Genomic DNA, 17,132 nt, shown 5'->3' with positions numbered 1-17,132 from the left:
TTGGATCTGATAATTGGCCAGGAGGGTAATCAGTCGACTCAATGTATGCAGCATACACATACATCTAAATGTATGTTTAATTTACTTTTACTTGTACTTTTGTACTTAACTACACTTGTTTCCAGCAAATTACGTTTGATTCTTAAGTACATGTAATATAAGATACTTAAAGACTTTCACTCAATACCAAAGTAATATTTTAATACAGTATCTGTACTCACATTTGTGATATCACGGCCTCAAGACAAGACACAATACTGTTTGACACTTCAGAATTATTTATTAAACTTGGGAAGTCGTTTATTTAAAATAAACAGTTTTTCATATAAATTAAAAGCAGCTTGTTCTTGTTGTTTTTTCCCCATTTCACATTCCCACATTTTCCACCAAACATATGTTGATTAGTACAGGAAATGGAGATGAAGTTCAAAATGAAAGACAGATTTTAATTTTGCACTCAGTGATGGTGATGATTATTTGATGTAGCAAATCGTTCCAAAACCATAAGTGATGGTCAGTATCTGTGACCCTTTAAACTGCTTCAAAGTAGAAACAGATATAAAACTGCAAGGGAGCCCAATAGAAATAGTAAATTGTGATTATTGTTTAAAGTGCCTGCAGAGTCAAAGGACAAAAATGTCTGTTTATTTGATATAAATGTGCAGATCACAGGCACTTCATCTATTAGTCAGGGGTCTGTAACCCATCTCTCCCTCCAGCTGCTCTGCAGTGAGAGTGCCCAGCAGAGGCTGACAGTCTGGGTTGAAGACGGAATAAGCGCTCATCTCTCCGGGCTCTCGGGCAGCTGGGCTACGGAGTCCTTCATAGAGCCAGTAGAAGAGGGAGATGACGAAGAAAGGCAGGCCGAACTCCAGTTCAACAAACAGACCCAGCAGCACCAGCCACAGCAGCACTTTGAGCAGAGTGAGGTTTGTGATGACAAGTTGTCTCGAAGCCAGCCATCTTCCCACAGAGCTGTCCAGCAGCCAGTCACTACGGTCCTGCAGAGAAGACAAAAGGAGGTTCAATGAGTTCAATATGTTTCAACATCACGTGTGTACAGCCTACAGATAGTATGTCCCTGTGATCTGGTGTTTTCAGTTAAATGTAGAGGATGTGTTACCTGCTTAAATACTGTAGTTTGATAGTTTCTCCTTGTTAAAGGTAAGCTGCCTGGAATTACTATTATTTACTAATACAACAACTTAGAAAACATTTCATTAGAGAGTTAGTCAACCTGTCACAGCAGCTGCTCATAAACTGAATCCTGCCTCACCGTCCTTGGAGAGCTCTGAGGTGAATCTCTGCTGTTTTCTGTCTCCTGATGTGTCTGTTGACTGTCAGGTGTCGTTGTTGTTGTATCAGTCTGAGGAGCTGTGTCCTCTACTGTCTCTGTTCTGCATTGTGGACTAGGACTTTTATCCCTTTTAGCCGCATTTTCAGCCTGTCGCCTGGCTCTGAACTCTGCCAGCTTCTGCTCCATGGATAAACCCAAAAGTTACGTTACACTGAAGTTATCAGGTGTAGCAACGTGGCAAAACAGCGACCGGTACAACTCATTTATACACTTCTTGATAGCAGCTTTGCTTCAGTAACGCTTCGTACGATATCCCAATACAATTATACTAAATGACATTCACTATAAGTTTAACTTTAACTACATTTTGGAAAGAGTTCGGCTCGTTATTAGCTTATCAGACAGTTTGTTTACCGTTTACATCCGCGTCTACCTGAAAGCCGGAAGTCATGTCGCAAACGGGTTTGAACTGTCGTAAAAGGGGTCGATTTCCGGCAACTTTTCCACAGGGCTGCTACAAGCATAGCAAGCTAGCAGGTAGTTTTCATCAGTGGTGAGTTTTCAAACCTCTACATCTTAATATTCAGTGATCAATGCTTTCATGAATATATATGTTTTAAGCCGTTGTTGCTGTTGGCAACGTTCTCCTAAGCTAACGTTAGCTTACGCCACCTTCTAGCTGAGGATAGAGAGAAAGTTAACGGTCGATGGCTCATTGAATCAGCGTCCAGCTAACACTTCAACCTGCCTGAAGACCAAAATGTCTTCTTCTTTAATAGATCTTATGTTTGTTATATACATGTATAGGTATATCGTCAAATTTCAGGATAAATCTGAATAAACCTCATGATTTTTACAGTTGCTCAGAGCCTAAAATGACGTGTTTATGTCGCTTGTTTTGTCTGACCAACAGTCCAGCTGAGGAAGTGATGTTTTGCCTGAAAATGACCTAAAAGATTAACCAATTATCAAACTAGTTGCAGATGTTTTTTGTATTTGTGTGTAGGTATGTGCAGATGGCATATGGGTACTCTATATGTATGTATATGTGCACCACCATAACGTTACTAGCCTAGTTTATTTGAGGTTTTTCCAATTTCTTTTTTTTTTTTAACTTGATTATCATTATTATCTTTATTATTACTACTAGTAGTATTTTCCTGTGTCTTCACTATAAAGCATATTATTATTATTGTAAGAATGCTTTAAGTTTGAATTAAAGGGGCACTATGCAGTTTTGGAGAAGAACATCAAACTCTAGAATTTAAATATTTACAATAATAATGAGGTAATAATATTAACTCAGAGATATTTATCTTTTCCATAACTGAATAAACAAGCTGTTCTCAGAGGAGAATAAGGTCCCAGAACACTGTTTGAAGCTAGAAAGGCGGCAGGGTCCGCCACATATAAACAAAGTAAAACGGTATGAAACTGTGTTGTCCTTTTAAGGTCAGTTGTTTATTTAGTTTATTCAGTCATGGAAAGAATAGTTTGCTTATTTAGTTTGTTTAGGCATAAAAAATCAGTCAAAGAAGATCTTTCTCTTCTGTTAAAAATGTCTTCCCCAAAACTTCTTTATACATTTAAATTTAAAGGTGCACTAAGAAAATGCAGATACAGATGAATTTTCTATTTATTAACTACTTGTTTTAGCTCTACAACTGTGTACACTTCCAGTCACCATCCTCTTTTAAGCCATCCAGTTTACAGCTGCAACAATTAACTGATTAGTTGTACTATACTATACTATACTATACTGTACTATTAGATTAATCGAAAAACTATTTCCATCATCATGCATTTAAATCGGTGCAGGAAAAAATCTAAACTCTGATTCAAGCTTTGAAAAGTGAATATTTTCTGCTTTCTTTATGACATTAAAACAAGTACCTTTAGGTTGAGGACAAATCAAGACATTTAAGGACGCCATTTTGAGCTTGAAAAACACTGATCGACATTTTATAGACTGAACAACTAATCAAGAAAGTGATCAACAGATAAATTGACAATGAAAATGATCTGTTACTTGCAGCCTTACCCGTTTGTTTTGTTCACTGTTAATATCTGAGTCCAAGTTGTTCTCTGTTTTCTCTTCAGACATGGCCTCAGCTCCAGCACAGCAGCCCACCCTCACTGTTGAGCAGACCAGAGGTGAGAAGTAGTGTATGCTTTCCAGCTTGTCTAACTTGTTTTAGGGGTCCCACATCGTTATTGCTGAGTAAATATTGGAAAAATGCTTTGAGCAAGTCAAATCGCCCGAGGAACTGAGATCTGTCTGTGTCACATGTACTGTAATGAAGTGCACATTGAGTTTACTTTATTTCCAAGATCCTGCCTTTATGTGCTACATAAAGAATTGACTTACATGCTGTGAAAGCAGAGCAGCTACTGATGTTTTGTCTCTTTCTTTCTCAGTGGTGCTGAGTGAAGTGATCCAGGCCTTCTCAGTACCAGAAAACGCTGCAAGGATGGAGGAAGCTCGAGAAAGTGCCTGCAATGACATGGGCAAGATGCTGCAGCTCGTGCTCCCTGTGGCCACCCAGATTCAACAGGAGGTTATCAAAGCCTACGGCTTCAACAACGAGGGAGAGGGTGAGAATTAGGCAGCATTTAATCAAGTATAGACTTACGTCAGAGCCGCCCTGAAGCTCTTTGATTGGATGTTGATGTGTCATACAGAAAAGGACCTTTGAGCACATTTCTATATACAGATGTGTGCACCATACAGTAGATAACAAAAATAAAGTGGATAATTTATACATTCTGAGCCAAAGAACCATCCTATAAAGGAAAACTACACAATTGAACTTCTAGAAACTCTTCAGACTTCAAAATTCATCAAGTTGTTGAACAGAGCTGGGCCAAATATTAATATAATATCATTGTCATGATTTGAAACTGAATATCTGGGATTTGGTTATTTTTAATATGAAATGTATGAATGTATGAAATAATGGTAGGGCTGCAAGGAACAATTATTTTCATTATTGTTTAATCTGGTGATTTTTTTCAGAATTAAACAACTAATTATAAAATGTAAAAGAAAATGCTCATCACAATTTCCCAGAGTGCAAATTGAAGTCTTCAAATGCTTCTTTTATCCAACCAACAGTCTAAAACCCAGACTCTTTATTTACCGTCATGAATGATCAAAAAAGCAACAAATCCTTACATTTAAGAAGCTGAAAGCATCTTACAAAATAGTTTTCTTTTGATTGACTAATCAATGGATCAACTAATCATTGCAGCTGTGTCTCCACACAATACTGTTCGTACCTACCAACAATCCAGACTTCCGCGGGAGTCTCCCAACTTTAACCCCGTCGTCTGCTGTGCTTTGTAATTTCTCCTGTTTATCTCCCGTTTTCATTGTGAAACAAATCAATCAGATCAGTCTTTCTCAGGTTCTGTGTGGGATATGTGTTGTGATACCTGGCAACCTAACTTTTGTCAAAATTGAAAATGGGTCCAAGAAAATGAAACACGCTTCCATATTTCACTCCACTTGGTGTGAGACCTTCCCCAGTATTGATATTTGTTGATACCCCTGAAAATGTTGGCAGGTATGAATGAAGTTGACACACTCGGACACATTTTATCATACTTATCCTGGTTCTGCTTCACTTTCAGGTGTCCTAAAATTTGCCAGATTGGTGAAGATGTATGAAACCCAGGACCCTGAAATTGCTGCCATGTCAGTCAAACTGAAGTCTCTCCTCCTGCCACCACTCTCAACACCACCTATAGGAGGCGCCATCCCAGCTTCATAGGAACTATTTACAGTCATCTTTCAACTGCAAGGTTACTTTCATTTAATGCTTTGGATCAACATGAACCTCCTGTTATTCCATCGTGTCTTTCATTTTATTTGATCATAGTTTAAAACTCAATACACTAATACGTTCCAACAAAGATTAAATTCCTACCTTATCTACATTATGGTTGCATTTAAAGCATCCTTGCAAAAAATGTGTTAAATTATTGCCTTTTAAATGTTTCAGTATTTATTTGTTACATGTTTCGCTATGACCACTTTCTTACGTCACTGAACCTTAAACGTTTCCTTTTATGCCATCTTTTCTTTTTTATCATTTTAAATGATTTTTATACGCTGTCAGATGTATCAAATGTCATTATCTTGTTATATATTAAAATTAAAAGGTTTTCTGTGGATCTTTGTGGTTTTACTGGAGAAAATGTGACACACTTCCATATACATAACTTTATTATTGCAATAAGGCTTTGGCAACAACATCTTCATATGTTTACCATGTTTTTAAAAAATACTGAAGCGCTTACACACATTTACATATTTACAATAGCTCAAAGGCATCTTCCCTTACACAGACTCTGGAGTGTTGCTCCATTTGGGTGCATGCAAACATGATGACTGTATCATGGCAGGAGAGGCTCATGATAAAAAAGTCAAGATAAATAAAATTGAAGTGCCCCACATCCTGAAATCAGCCAATTTAAAATACAAAAATCATAAAGTGCTCTTTAAAAAAAACTGTGCAAAACCTGTGCAAATGGTAACAAATGTGAAAGTAACTCTTTAGCAGGTGTTTATATTGTGGACTCAAATATTACTGTGTCTTGTGCATTATCACCTGGCAGCGACTTGGATCTGAATAGATGGTGTGTAGAAAAATTAAAATACACAACCTGTGTGTCGGCAAACAATTGTTCTATGTGAGGGGATTAAAACCATGTCGTAAAATCTAATACTTCCTAGCTGACCAGTTCATTATGAGTTGAGCTCCCTCTTGTGTTGAAGAGTGTGTCAGTCCTTCAGCTCCGGTTACAAGGATGAAAAACAACGAGGCGGAAGACGAGAGGAAACAACTTCACATCTCAAAGTGACGAAAAATGCTTTCGACGTAACCCAAGACCTTCTGCCAGTCGGGCCCGTCCGCCTTCAGCATCTCCTCCACCGTCTGTCACACAGTTAAAGTAAAGATAACAAGAACACAGTGAGTTTTAAGCCATTTTTTCCAATGAGCGTGGAGTAAAAGTTGTGTAAAACGTCTCACCAGTGAGGCTGAGATCCCCACACTCTCTCCGGTCTTAAAAGCAAGGTCCAGATTTTCCTTCTGTGAAAACAAACAGGTCAGAAGCAGCTATAACATCATCAGATCCAGTCTTACTGTTGATAGCTTGTTTTAACAGTGTTTTGGTTCTCAGACCTTCATCAGGTAAAATTCAATCTGAGGGCCAAAATGTTAAGAAAACAGTCACACCTGAAGTGCAAGAATCTTAAAGTGTTGTATTCTTGAATTGGTGGACTGGATTGCTAAACTTGAGAATCATCAGTTGTACCTTGTCTGCTGGGCTGAGGTTGTCGTACTGGATGTGAGTCGGTAGATACGTGTGATAAACGGCACAGAACGCCAAGCCGTCCTCCCAGCTGCTGCTGAAGTTTGTGATCTCAATATTCTGCCACAAAACATACTTGATGAAGACAGGATATAACTGGTAGACAGGTATTTTTGTTGCCCACCCTGAATTCCTCCTCTCTAACCTTGTAACCTTGGGTACGACTCTGGCACCAGCGCAACAGGGAGTTTCTTCTGGAGCCGCCATGACGCCTCAGCAGAGCACTGAAACCATCCTGAGGTCTGGGGAGGCAAGAAAACGTCTCAGGCCAGTTTTAATGGGACAATTTACCCCAAAACATATTTTTCATCTCCATAAAGATTATTTAGGAGCGAGTTGCAGAGTTTTGGAGATGTCTGACTTCTTTTGAATATAATGGAACTACATGGCACTCTTGTGGTGCAGCTTGTACAGCTCGCAGTGCTCAAAGTGCAAAAAAGTACATTTGAAAAACTCAACAGCATTGTCCCTTTCATCATGAGATCCTGACCCTGTTACTCAAGATAATCCAAAGACCTTTTCATGAGCGGATTCACTGAGAAACTGTGTCTTTATGAACTTTACCTACCAACCATATCATCCCTGAGATGTTAACGCTACGCCAGAGCTCAGCTAGAGAGGATGGCATTACTGTTTACATTGCACGCTGACATCTATGTGTAAAAGCGGCTTGATTACATCTCTAAAACTCACACTAAAACAATCTACATGAGGAAACTGCATTATGTGTAAGAGGAAAGTTATGTATTTTGTGGCAAACTGTCTGTTTAAGAATAACTAGATTGAAAAACACACTACACAGCAGCGTTCAGCTATTATGCAACACATCTGGAAAAAACTCCCAGAAAACAGCAGGTCTGCTCCAATTCTCACCTCTTTTAAATCAAGGCTGAAGGCCTCTTTGTTTGCCACTGCCTCTTATTGAAGCAATTTTAAGGCTTTGATCAATATCTTGAACTGCACTGTAACTTCTATTGTCTTTTATACATTTTTTAAAAATGTAGAAAATACAGCGGTAGCGCTGCAAGTTTGTGTCATTCTGCAAGAAGAGTTCAGTTGGAGATTGTGGCTAGATTTAAATTTGACTTCTTAGTTTATTTGAAGATGCTGTTCTGACTCATTCGGGGTAAACATTTATCAGCCTCTCCGTCTCTTTTGCACACAGACTTTGGAGCCTGTTTAGACGTCGGCATCAATCAGAAAGAAACAGGGTTCAGTAGTTACTTACTTGATGTAATCTGAGCTCTGGTCGTCATCCTGTTTTCCTGCGAGACAAAAATAGCACCAAATTCAATACAACTGTATACTTACTAAAATGTTTGAAAGAACATAGAGGTGTTTTAGTTCTGTAGGTTCAAATAAAAGTATGTAATTTGTGCAGCTCAATCAAAACAAAACAAGAGATGTAAGTAGTGTGGGCTCATGGGAGTTGTTGTCTTCATTGTTATGTCATGTCATGTCTTAGGGTTTTATGGTTCGTCATGTTTGCTGATTTCCTTCCTCACTTTAGTTACCTTGACTAAAAGTATAGATTTGTCTGGGTTTGAACATTGTTGAAAACATTTGGGATAATGCAAGTACACGACTCAACAATAGATATGGTTTTGTGGTTTTTAGACATTTCACTGCAGAAATGTTACATATTATGTCTTTAAACTCACCCGTGTAAAAGCTGGACCAGCTGTCCTGCCGCTGTAACACGCGGTCCATCCGTCTACGTTTTGGTGGCTCTTCTTTCTGAAAAAGTTTAGGGATGTTCATCCATATAATCATGAAAGTGTAAAGAACATTTTCATATTAATTTAACAGGCGTTATTTATACCTTGCATAGCGGCAATGTTGTGCTTGTGTTTTTTGAGGTCCCATTCTCAGTGGAGGGATCAGCTGGGAGTGGAAGACGAGAAAGACTCCTAAAAGACATTTTTTCGCATGATTAATAATACTGTCCTCTATCAATAAGGTTGACTGTGTTCAGAGTCTTTATATGGACTCACCAAGATCTTTCAGATAGCATCACAATCCTCCGTGGATCTCTCGGCTTCTCTTTTTTCTTCTCCAGAGCGGCCAAACTGCGAAGATATCCCTCTGCCACCCCTTTCCCTGTCAGCTGTGAGCTCTCTGATCCGTTTGCCTCCTCAGGATAGTGAGCATCCGCCTCTTGATTTGTTTCATTCTTGTCCTTTTGCTCTTCAACATTTTTAGCCTCAGTGTCAGTTTCAACCTTCTTGGGTTTTTCCTCCAGGACTTCCTCTATCTCCTCCTCAGACTGTTGTCTCTCTGCCTGCTGATCACAATCTGTCACGTCTTTCACCCTGCTCCTCAGAGCATCCAGCTCGACACGCTCCTGCTGCTGCTGCAGGGTGAGTTCACTTAGTTTGATGCAGACGTCTCTGTGCTCGGCTCTCAGACTCTCCAGCTCTCGGTCCTTCTCCTGCTGTCTGCCGAGGGCCTGAGCCAGCTGCTCCTCCACGGCCCTGTGGTTCTCCTGGAGCAAACCCAGAGCCTGCTCCGACTCGACCCGCAGCCGGTCGGCCACGGACACCGCCACCTGCAGGTCACACTGGAACTGGTGCCACTCCAACCTCTCCGTCTGTCACGGAGGAGAAAGAAACGGTGTAAATTTGCTCTCAATATGGATCTTTGTGTCCTCATGAGTCTGAGATACTAATGGTGACTTGGATCTCCTATCACCTTCGTTGTCTTTTTCAGCCTGACCTGGACTATTTGTATATGTATGCTCATTGCTCCTTTTCCAAAACATAAAACTAATTACAAGAGTCTTTTGTCTTCAGAGTTGTCAAAACCAAGTCTCTATTGCAAAGTAAATATATGTTTGTAAGGGTAAGGAGCTCTTTTTCCAACCCACCCTGAGTGTCTCCCTCAGTGTGTCCACCTCCTCAACCAGCTCGTCTTTCTGTGTTATCAAGCGTCTCAGCAGCTCTGAAAGACATGTCAAACAAAAAAAGTACACAAGACTGAGTAAAAATAGATTCCAAAGTCTGACAACTGCAACCACAAGGGGTCATGTATTCATTATTTCATGAAATGTGTTACAGAAAAAGAACACGACAGGACTCATAACATTAATGGTGGCTCTGTTGCATTTAGCCAGTATGCTACATCCCGGGGCCCTGGCACTGGTATATCTAACTTGTATGTGGTCACTATTAGTTTTATTAGTTACGAGTATCTCGATTCTAAAGTGAAGTAAAATTAATGTGGAAGATTAACATCCACCTACGACACAGGACGAAATGTGAGTTTATTCATTCATTTGAAATGGTGCCAGGCTGCCAGCCTGACTGGATTGCCAGTCAGCTTTCATTTTCACTTGAGATTTCAAGTACAGCGACAGACAAAATGGCTTAACGAAAGAAAGATTAATAAGAAATCAGTCTAAATGCTGGCAGTGTCATTTTTCTATAGCTATTTCTCTGTGCAATCACCATTTACTTGACTTTTATGTATTCTGTTGTTTTATGTAGTGCAGTGTTCACATTAATCGACTTTTTATGTATTGTGCTGTTTTAGTTGAGTTGCTGTTATGTGTCTTTTGTTTGCAATTACTTTTAATTGTGCACTGTCCCTGTAAAGATAAACAATACAAATAAAAAAAAAAACTTCATAACAATAAAAGAGAAAAATAAATTGGAAATAGATACCTTTTTTTTTTGCTCTAACTTATCATTTATAAGTATAATGGCTGTGGAAAAATGACACCATCCGTGTGTAGACTGGTTCCCTACAAACCTCATTTTCACTATGCCACTCAGTCTGCCATGTGGCTGGATTTTTCCCGCAAAAACTACGGACGAATTACAGCACAAAGACAACACTGTCTGTCATTTTGTAAACAAAACAGGAAGAGGCATTGTTTTCCCTGGTTGTTATCCCCAGGTGATGGTGGAACAACTGGAATAACTGTGGAAACTTGACACAGCAAAAGCAAAAGAACGTTGTTGATGGAGGAGGCGAAGAAGCTGAAGAGAGAGAGAGAGTGATGAAAAACAAGAGTGAACTGACAGACATTCACTAGATGGAGAGTGCCAGTGTTGTGTCAAAGTCTGTTCCCTCTGTGATATGTGTTTCCACTTACCACCAGGACTGGAGATGGTTCAAAACCAGCGTTCTGTCTGCTAGATCAGTAACAAACAAAACCTGCCTACTTACTCATACAACTGGGTGTTTTAGTCGGGATCAGGGTTTCTAAGTCAAATTGGAACAGTAGCAAGACTGCTAGCAGTAACCATGTTGATGTTATTGCTAACGCTGTCTTTGCAACAGCAGCACCAACAGTGATACCAGAGGGAGACGCTAGGAAAGGGGAAAAGTTGAAAAGTAGTCAATTTCCGCTTCAAGTTTTCTCCTCCCAGCTTGTTCATTTACTGTATCCATAAGCTGGATCCAATGAAAATGTTGTTTCTTCTGCAGTTTCCTCTGATCTTAGTAACAGTTTACCTAGAGTGTCTTAAAGAAATCAAAGAGTGAGGACAGAGGACGTACCTACTGCTCCTGTGGTAACATCAGTGTTGGGGGTCAGGCCTAGTGAGGCCCTGTAGTGCTCCATCAGACTGAGCAACACCAGCGTCATCTCCTCTCCGACTCTCTCCTCTGCAGCCTGCGGCTCCAGTCCGCTGTCCCGCTCCTGCCAGCTCTGCTCAGAGGGCGATCCTCTGGACGGAGGCAGGGACGCCGGGCTGCTCGCTGCCTTCACCTGCCTGGCCGCCGCATCGCTCGTCTCTGAGCAGTTGACGCCTTCTACACTTATCACAGCCCATTCTGTGGGAGCAGACAGTTTCTGTGCCCACTCTGCGATTGGTGAGATTGTGGAGGGGGTGGCGCTGCCGGCTGGTGATGGCGTCTGTGCCTTATTAGAGGGGGCTGCAGAAGACAAGGCCATGGCAGCCAGCTCTTCCTCTGAGGGCGTGGTAGGAGGCGTGTGGAAGAAATCTAAAGGAGAGCCTGAGAGGTGGAAATAAGAGGAAAAAAGAAAACTGTCCTGAACCTTAAAATCATCCAATATAAGTTGAAAAGTGAGCTGAAAGCAAAGCCCCCCTCTTCTTGTCCTCGATGCAGATGTAAGCACTCGGTGTCCGCTCCCTTATTTACTGTCCTGGGCTGACTGATGCAGCAAAAAAAATCCTCTCCTGCCAATGTCTTGGCAGGCAAACACTCACATACTGTTCCCCCATGTGGCAAGATCCAGGAAGAGAGGCAATTTTAACCTGATCTGCTATCTAACAGCCACTCTCACTGCGACCACGAGGCGATTACATCCATCATTAATGCTGCTATCAAAGGAAATTAAGAATCATTTCACTGATTATTTAGTAAAGAGCTGTGTGATTTCTGGCACTTCTGATGTGTTACACTGGCTATAAACTCTGCTTCGACTCAGATCTTTTCATGCTCTTTCATCCTCCTTGCCCTTGTGTTGTAGCGCCGGATTCTGCAGACTCATCATTTCCCGGCAGCAGCATGATGAAGTCTGCTCGGCTACAGCAGGGGAGCTATTCTCAGACTACTTCCTGCACGCTGACAGCCGAGGGAGGGAAATAAGGAGCGGCATTTTAAGCAGCTGTAAGCTAGAATTAAACTGAAAAAGAAAACACGACGTGTGAGGCGACAACGGGCAATTTCACACATTAGCCGAGCCAAATGACAGCCGGCTTTAAACTCGAGGATACTGAAGGCCTGAGAGAGGCTCAGAGATCTGATGCTGCGGATTCAAAATTTCCTTCAAATCCTCTGAGATACAGTTTGTGTTCACTGCAAACTTCTGATTCATCACTTCCTGTGTGCAAAGAGATATTTCTGTGATCATACAGAAGCTGACACCAGAACTTCAGTGACTGGTTTTCCACTTTTGTTCAGAATATTACATTATTGTTATTCCGAATGTGGCATTTTCCAATTTAAACGATCTGCCGATATTATTCAGGTTTTAGGAGCATTTTTGGACAAACCTCAGTTTTACTGCAGTTTGTGACACATAGCCTCTTGTTTACAGTCAGCTCTGTGCATTGCCACCCCAACAGTTTGTGAGGCTGGGGAGGAGAAGAAAATTTTAATAAGAAGAGAGAGATCTTCATTGACCAATTTCTTTTTATGCCTAAACAAACTAAATAAACAAACTCTCTTTGTTTTCATGACTGAAATAAACAAACGGACCTTAAAGGACAACACAACTGTTTATATGTGGCAGACCCTGCCACCTTTCTAGCTTCAAACAGTGTTCTGACGACCTTATTTTCATCTGAGAACAGCTAGTTTATTCAGTTATGGAAAAAAATATATTTCTATTACTTCATTCATTTTGTAAAGATTACAATATTTTGTAGGTATTTAATTCATCATTTAACTATTAATGGACCCTACCCTGATTTTGCATTGAACATAGATTATGTCAGTAGGTAAAACTGTGTTTTCTAATGGAATAAACATCCAACATATCACATATATTATCAATGATTGACCGATAATCGATTGTAAAGGCAGTGGACTATCAATTAAAGAAATAGCTTAGCATTTGCATCCCCCAAGTGCAAGTATCACAATGATGAAGAAGGTGGTTGAAATTGTGTTGAAAAAAAATTAAACGGTCTTCAATTTATGTGATTTTATGTAATGTAATGAGGGGATTATTTGAAGTTGTATGAGATAGTTGAGGCAGGAAACAAAAATACAAAATGGCGCATCAACACAAATCCAGCTGATCCACTTCTTCATATTTTGACTTGATATATGACATGCAAGGGCTCATTAATCACGGCTGCATGTAGTGGGGGTAATATCCATTTCCATTAACCACGTAAACAGCTTCGTAGAAATCTTTTTTGGAATAAAGACAAAAACTGGAATAGTTTGTACACGTGAACAGTCATCGAGACAAAGAGAGGGTCAATCAGTTAAAATGTGATGCTCACCTCTAAAGCAGCCCCACTTTGTGACTTTCAGTCTTGTAAAAACACAACACATTTTGGCTGTCTAACATGCTTTAGGTACATAAAAGAATATAATGAATAGTGTTCTGCAGTTGTCATTTTCTGTGATTATTCTGTTCATTTGTATTCTGCATTTTTATTCTTTTGTATTGCAGAAGAGTTACAACCACAAAGCTGATGCCTTCCTCCTCCTCCTCTGCATCACCAAAGAATACAAACTTCAAGACACATTTTGTTCTGAGAGCAAATCATCTTATTCTCGCTTGGGAGCTGGGGATGGGACAGGCATTGAAGTAAAGAACATGTGTCTAGGAAACAGACAATTAGTGTCCAAAAATAGTCTCACAGTATAATGACCAGAAGTGTCAGATGAAGTATGTGTGAGAAAACTGTCCGTGTGCAGTGCAGCAAATAAAGCAAACTAAACTAATAAATAAAACAATTAGCATTTTTTTCTAAACAAAACCATAGTTTGTGTTGTTTGCCTTTGTACCTGTGGTGCCATGGCTGTCTCTGCCAGTGTGGTTACCCATGATCCAGCAGGGGTGGATGTCTAAAGAGGCTCCCTCGTTGTCCTTCACTGCGTCCTCTGTTTTGTGAGGCCGACTGCTGTCTGGACAGGAGGGAATAATCAGTATAAATGTCTCATGAGTGTGACTCATCACTGAACTCTTGATCAGTGGAACAAAATCAGTGCAACATGTTACAAGATCTTTGATCAGTCCCAAAATGACAATGTGGTTCTTTAAAATGATAATTTCTTATTGAACACACTGACACTAAAGCTTTTGGGCAGTGCAAAAGTCACTGAGTCAGGTGTGTCACCTACCTGCAGGTTTTGTTGACCATGTCTGATTTTACAAGGCTTCCTTAAGCAATCAGAGTTGACAGTAATACAGCTTTCACACACAATTGACATACAGTAACATAAATATAGGCTGCAAAACAAAGAGCTGCAGATGTCTTAAAATCATTAGATTCTCTCCATCAACGTATACACAGGCTTCTCTGCAGTGCTGTGCAGTTAGTCTCTGAATCAACCAAACTCCATTTAATAATCTATCGATTTAAGGTTGTCATGGATGTTATGAGAAGAGACATACATTAAACGTCTTAACTAACCTTATTTAAAAGTTAGTAGTATCTACAAGTCAGTTCGGCATGTGCATGATTGCATTTGAAGCACTACATTTCCAAATTATTTCATGTTTTGGATCATTTTAGGGAGTAATGCAAGATTAGCCTACCAGGAAAAACTAACACCAAAACCAAAACTTATATGAACGTATTTCTCAGTGAATTATATGCCGAATTAACGAGTCCTTCCTATCAATTTTAAATATGTCTGGAAAATTTGCTGCGCTCCATAGTCCTGCTTCAAGCAGCCACGTTATATTAAATTGCCCGGTTTGTGAATGAAGTTTGGAGTCACGTTTTCACAAAAATAACAATCCGTATCGGGTGATTTTATCGTGTGAAAAATGAAGGAAAGCAGCGTTTTTCATTCATTCCGGATCCAGCCGACGACACTGCACACATCACCACCACCCTCCAGCTTCATTCATCCTACCTGCTCAGCCTCCAGCCCTCCAGCCGGTCCCTGCTGTCCGTCCGGCGGGTTTCTCCTCCGGGTGTCTCGACCTTCCCGTCGGGGGGGCTTTCTGTGTCCCGTGTCCCGAATTCACCAGAGGACACAGCTGGAGTCACTGACATGCATGTTTTCCCGACATCTCATTTTGAGCACACAGCTGTAGAGAGGCAGCCACCATCTCTAACTTGGATCCAATTGTCAGTGAAACCCAACTCTGCTTCGCCCTTAAATCCAATGCGACAAAAAGCAGAGACGGAGGCAGAAACTAACCGGTGGCGCAGCGGCTGCACGTTGGACCGTCGACATGTGTGTTGTCGGTGTCATAATGTGTTCACGCATGACTTAATAATGTGGCTAAATATTATACAATGCTGTGCTGCTGATGGGAGAACAAGGCGAGGAGGAGGTCACACCGGCTGGAGGGTGATTATCTTTAAATGCAGGTGTGGTGAGAGGCAGGTAACAGCTGACGTCACACAGCACCTGACGTGAAAGGTGGCAGGTATACTTTAGGTGAGCAGGTCCAGATGGTTCAGTCTGAGCTTGGATTTCCTGCATTTTTCTACACCAGCTCTGAATGCAATGCAAAAGTCACTGTATTACTAGGTATGGAGAGGACATGATGTCACTTAAAGAGGCAATATGTAAGAATTTTAGTTGAAAGCGTTCAAAAATTAACTTTAATTATCAACAGAATATGAACAAATATCGGCATTATGATGTCCGTGTATGGTCCTGCAGAGATATCTATTAAAGTTAGCATGCTAACCAGCTAGCTCCAATACACCTGTGCTAGCGTTGCAAACAATAATCCCACTGGTGCCTGAGCTCCCAGTCCAAACCGCTTGCCAGACGGCTAACTGAGCTAACTAGCAAATTGCAGCAACAGTTAGCTGGTCCCTATTTGTTTTGTGTATGAATCCAACAGGTGGCCAATTCTTACATAATGCACCTTTAATTGAAGTATGCACTACACAAAACTGCAGAGAGAGTTTTGTAATCGCAATCCTCCATATTACAGATTGAAACATCAAGGGCCCTTGATCGATTGATTTTGTTTATGGATATAGAAGACTATGAATCCAAGGGATAACATGTAAAAGTGAGAACACTTACACGCACATAACATTCAGTGATTATACTAAAATAAGCAACAATAATCAAAAGAACCCTTAAGATGAAAAAACAGGAATGAAACTTCTATCCCTGTCCCAGTACGTTCCTTTGCAGTCACAATGATTACATCATGAAAGCAATCACATATAAAAACATGTTGAAAGAGCACAATATACGCTCATGATCTGCCTGTCACTATCTTACCCCATGGATGAGCACGGGCCTGACCTCTTAAAACCCCTCTGGATTCTGGTAGTTTGTTGCGAAGTGGAAGGTTGTTCTACTGAGGTTCCTGTATAGAAAAAGGATCTTCGGGCTATTAACTCGTGGCACCTTGCATGATGCCACAGCGCCTGGTGTTTCAAGAAGAAGAAGAAGAATCTTTGTTTTATCTCATATAATCACACAATGTGAAACTGGTTCTCTGCATTTAACCCGTCCCAGAGGAGCAGTGAGCAGCGGACAAACTCCAGATACTCCGGATCTAAGGTGGGAAATTAACTCAATATACGTGTTTTGATGGTGGGGGAAACCAGAGCACCCAGAGGACAAGCACGGGGAGAACATGCAAACCCGACACAGATGAGCCCTGCCCCCTGCAGGGAGTCTAACCTAGGATGGACCGTGACTATCTGTCAGCCCAGATACTCTGGGGCATCACCACTGTTGATGTTATATGTAGCTGACGTTTAGCTGCTCCACCCTGAGCTTCACTGGCAACAGACCCACCTTCATGAATTCATTATCTCCTACATCACTTCTGGGAGGTAAATTAGAAAAATAAAAAATCATGTTATTTTGCATA

At 40.7% G+C, this 17,132-nt stretch overlaps 3 protein-coding genes across 4 annotated transcripts; 1 reads left to right on the top strand and 2 right to left on the bottom strand.

The window, feature by feature from the left end:
• Positions 1-260: 260 nt before the first annotated feature.
• saysd1 (SAYSVFN motif domain containing 1) lies at positions 261-1,728 on the bottom strand. The gene is made up of 2 exons (XM_073493494.1): positions 1,277-1,728; positions 261-1,001 (listed from the first exon to the last, which is right to left on the bottom strand). Exons 1-2 carry the CDS (start codon positions 1,481-1,483, stop codon positions 678-680), a joined length of 531 nt encoding a protein of 176 aa, XP_073349595.1. The 5' UTR covers positions 1,484-1,728; the 3' UTR covers positions 261-677.
• Positions 1,729-1,808: 80 nt separating this feature from the next.
• grcc10 (gene rich cluster, C10 gene) lies at positions 1,809-5,473 on the top strand. The gene is made up of 4 exons (XM_073493495.1): positions 1,809-1,850; positions 3,398-3,451; positions 3,716-3,892; positions 4,931-5,473. Exons 2-4 carry the CDS (start codon positions 3,400-3,402, stop codon positions 5,068-5,070), a joined length of 369 nt encoding a protein of 122 aa, XP_073349596.1. The 5' UTR covers positions 1,809-1,850; positions 3,398-3,399; the 3' UTR covers positions 5,071-5,473.
• A 34-nt stretch (positions 5,474-5,507) lies between these two features.
• Positions 5,508-15,609, bottom strand: LOC141018260 (uncharacterized). 2 transcript variants are annotated; one of them, XM_073493184.1, is made up of 12 exons: positions 15,191-15,609; positions 14,114-14,229; positions 11,180-11,638; positions 9,543-9,616; positions 8,671-9,266; positions 8,499-8,586; positions 8,338-8,413; positions 7,905-7,941; positions 6,822-6,918; positions 6,620-6,736; positions 6,334-6,393; positions 5,508-6,237 (listed from the first exon to the last, which is right to left on the bottom strand). In XM_073493184.1, exons 1-12 carry the CDS (start codon positions 15,331-15,333, stop codon positions 6,148-6,150), a joined length of 1,953 nt encoding a protein of 650 aa, XP_073349285.1. In that variant the 5' UTR covers positions 15,334-15,609; the 3' UTR covers positions 5,508-6,147. The 2 variants fall into 2 exon arrangements, with proteins under 2 accessions (XP_073349285.1, XP_073349286.1); XM_073493185.1 differs by having other exon boundaries at positions 14,114-14,233; positions 15,191-15,280.
• Positions 15,610-17,132: the final 1,523 nt, after the last annotated feature.

Source organism: Pagrus major, chromosome 22 (genome assembly GCF_040436345.1).
Source record: "Pagrus major chromosome 22, Pma_NU_1.0".
Lineage (NCBI taxonomy): Eukaryota > Metazoa > Chordata > Actinopteri > Spariformes > Sparidae > Pagrus > Pagrus major.
Note: the sequence above shows the minus strand (reverse complement) of the source record. Positions and strands in the feature narration are given on the sequence as shown.

Excerpts from the sequence above, each read along its gene's own strand:
- saysd1 (XM_073493494.1), bottom strand. The coding sequence starts at position 1,483 with ATGGAGCAGAAGCTGGCAGAGTTCAGAGCCAGGCGACAGGCTGAAAAT. Across the intron at positions 1,002-1,276 it reads CTCAGAGCTCTCCAAGGACG|GACCGTAGTGACTGGCTGCT; the intron begins GTGAGGCAGGAT and ends TCTTCTCTGCAG.
- grcc10 (XM_073493495.1), top strand. The coding sequence starts at position 3,400 with ATGGCCTCAGCTCCAGCACAGCAGCCCACCCTCACTGTTGAGCAGACC. Across the intron at positions 3,452-3,715 it reads CACTGTTGAGCAGACCAGAG|TGGTGCTGAGTGAAGTGATC; the intron begins GTGAGAAGTAGT and ends TTTCTTTCTCAG. Across the intron at positions 3,893-4,930 it reads CTTCAACAACGAGGGAGAGG|GTGTCCTAAAATTTGCCAGA; the intron begins GTGAGAATTAGG and ends CTTCACTTTCAG.
- LOC141018260 (XM_073493184.1), bottom strand. The coding sequence starts at position 15,333 with ATGTCAGTGACTCCAGCTGTGTCCTCTGGTGAATTCGGGACACGGGAC. Across the intron at positions 14,230-15,190 it reads GAGGGCTGGAGGCTGAGCAG|CAGTCGGCCTCACAAAACAG; the intron begins GTAGGATGAATG and ends CTGTCCAGACAG. Across the intron at positions 11,639-14,113 it reads AGACAGCCATGGCACCACAG|GCTCTCCTTTAGATTTCTTC; the intron begins GTACAAAGGCAA and ends TCCACCTCTCAG.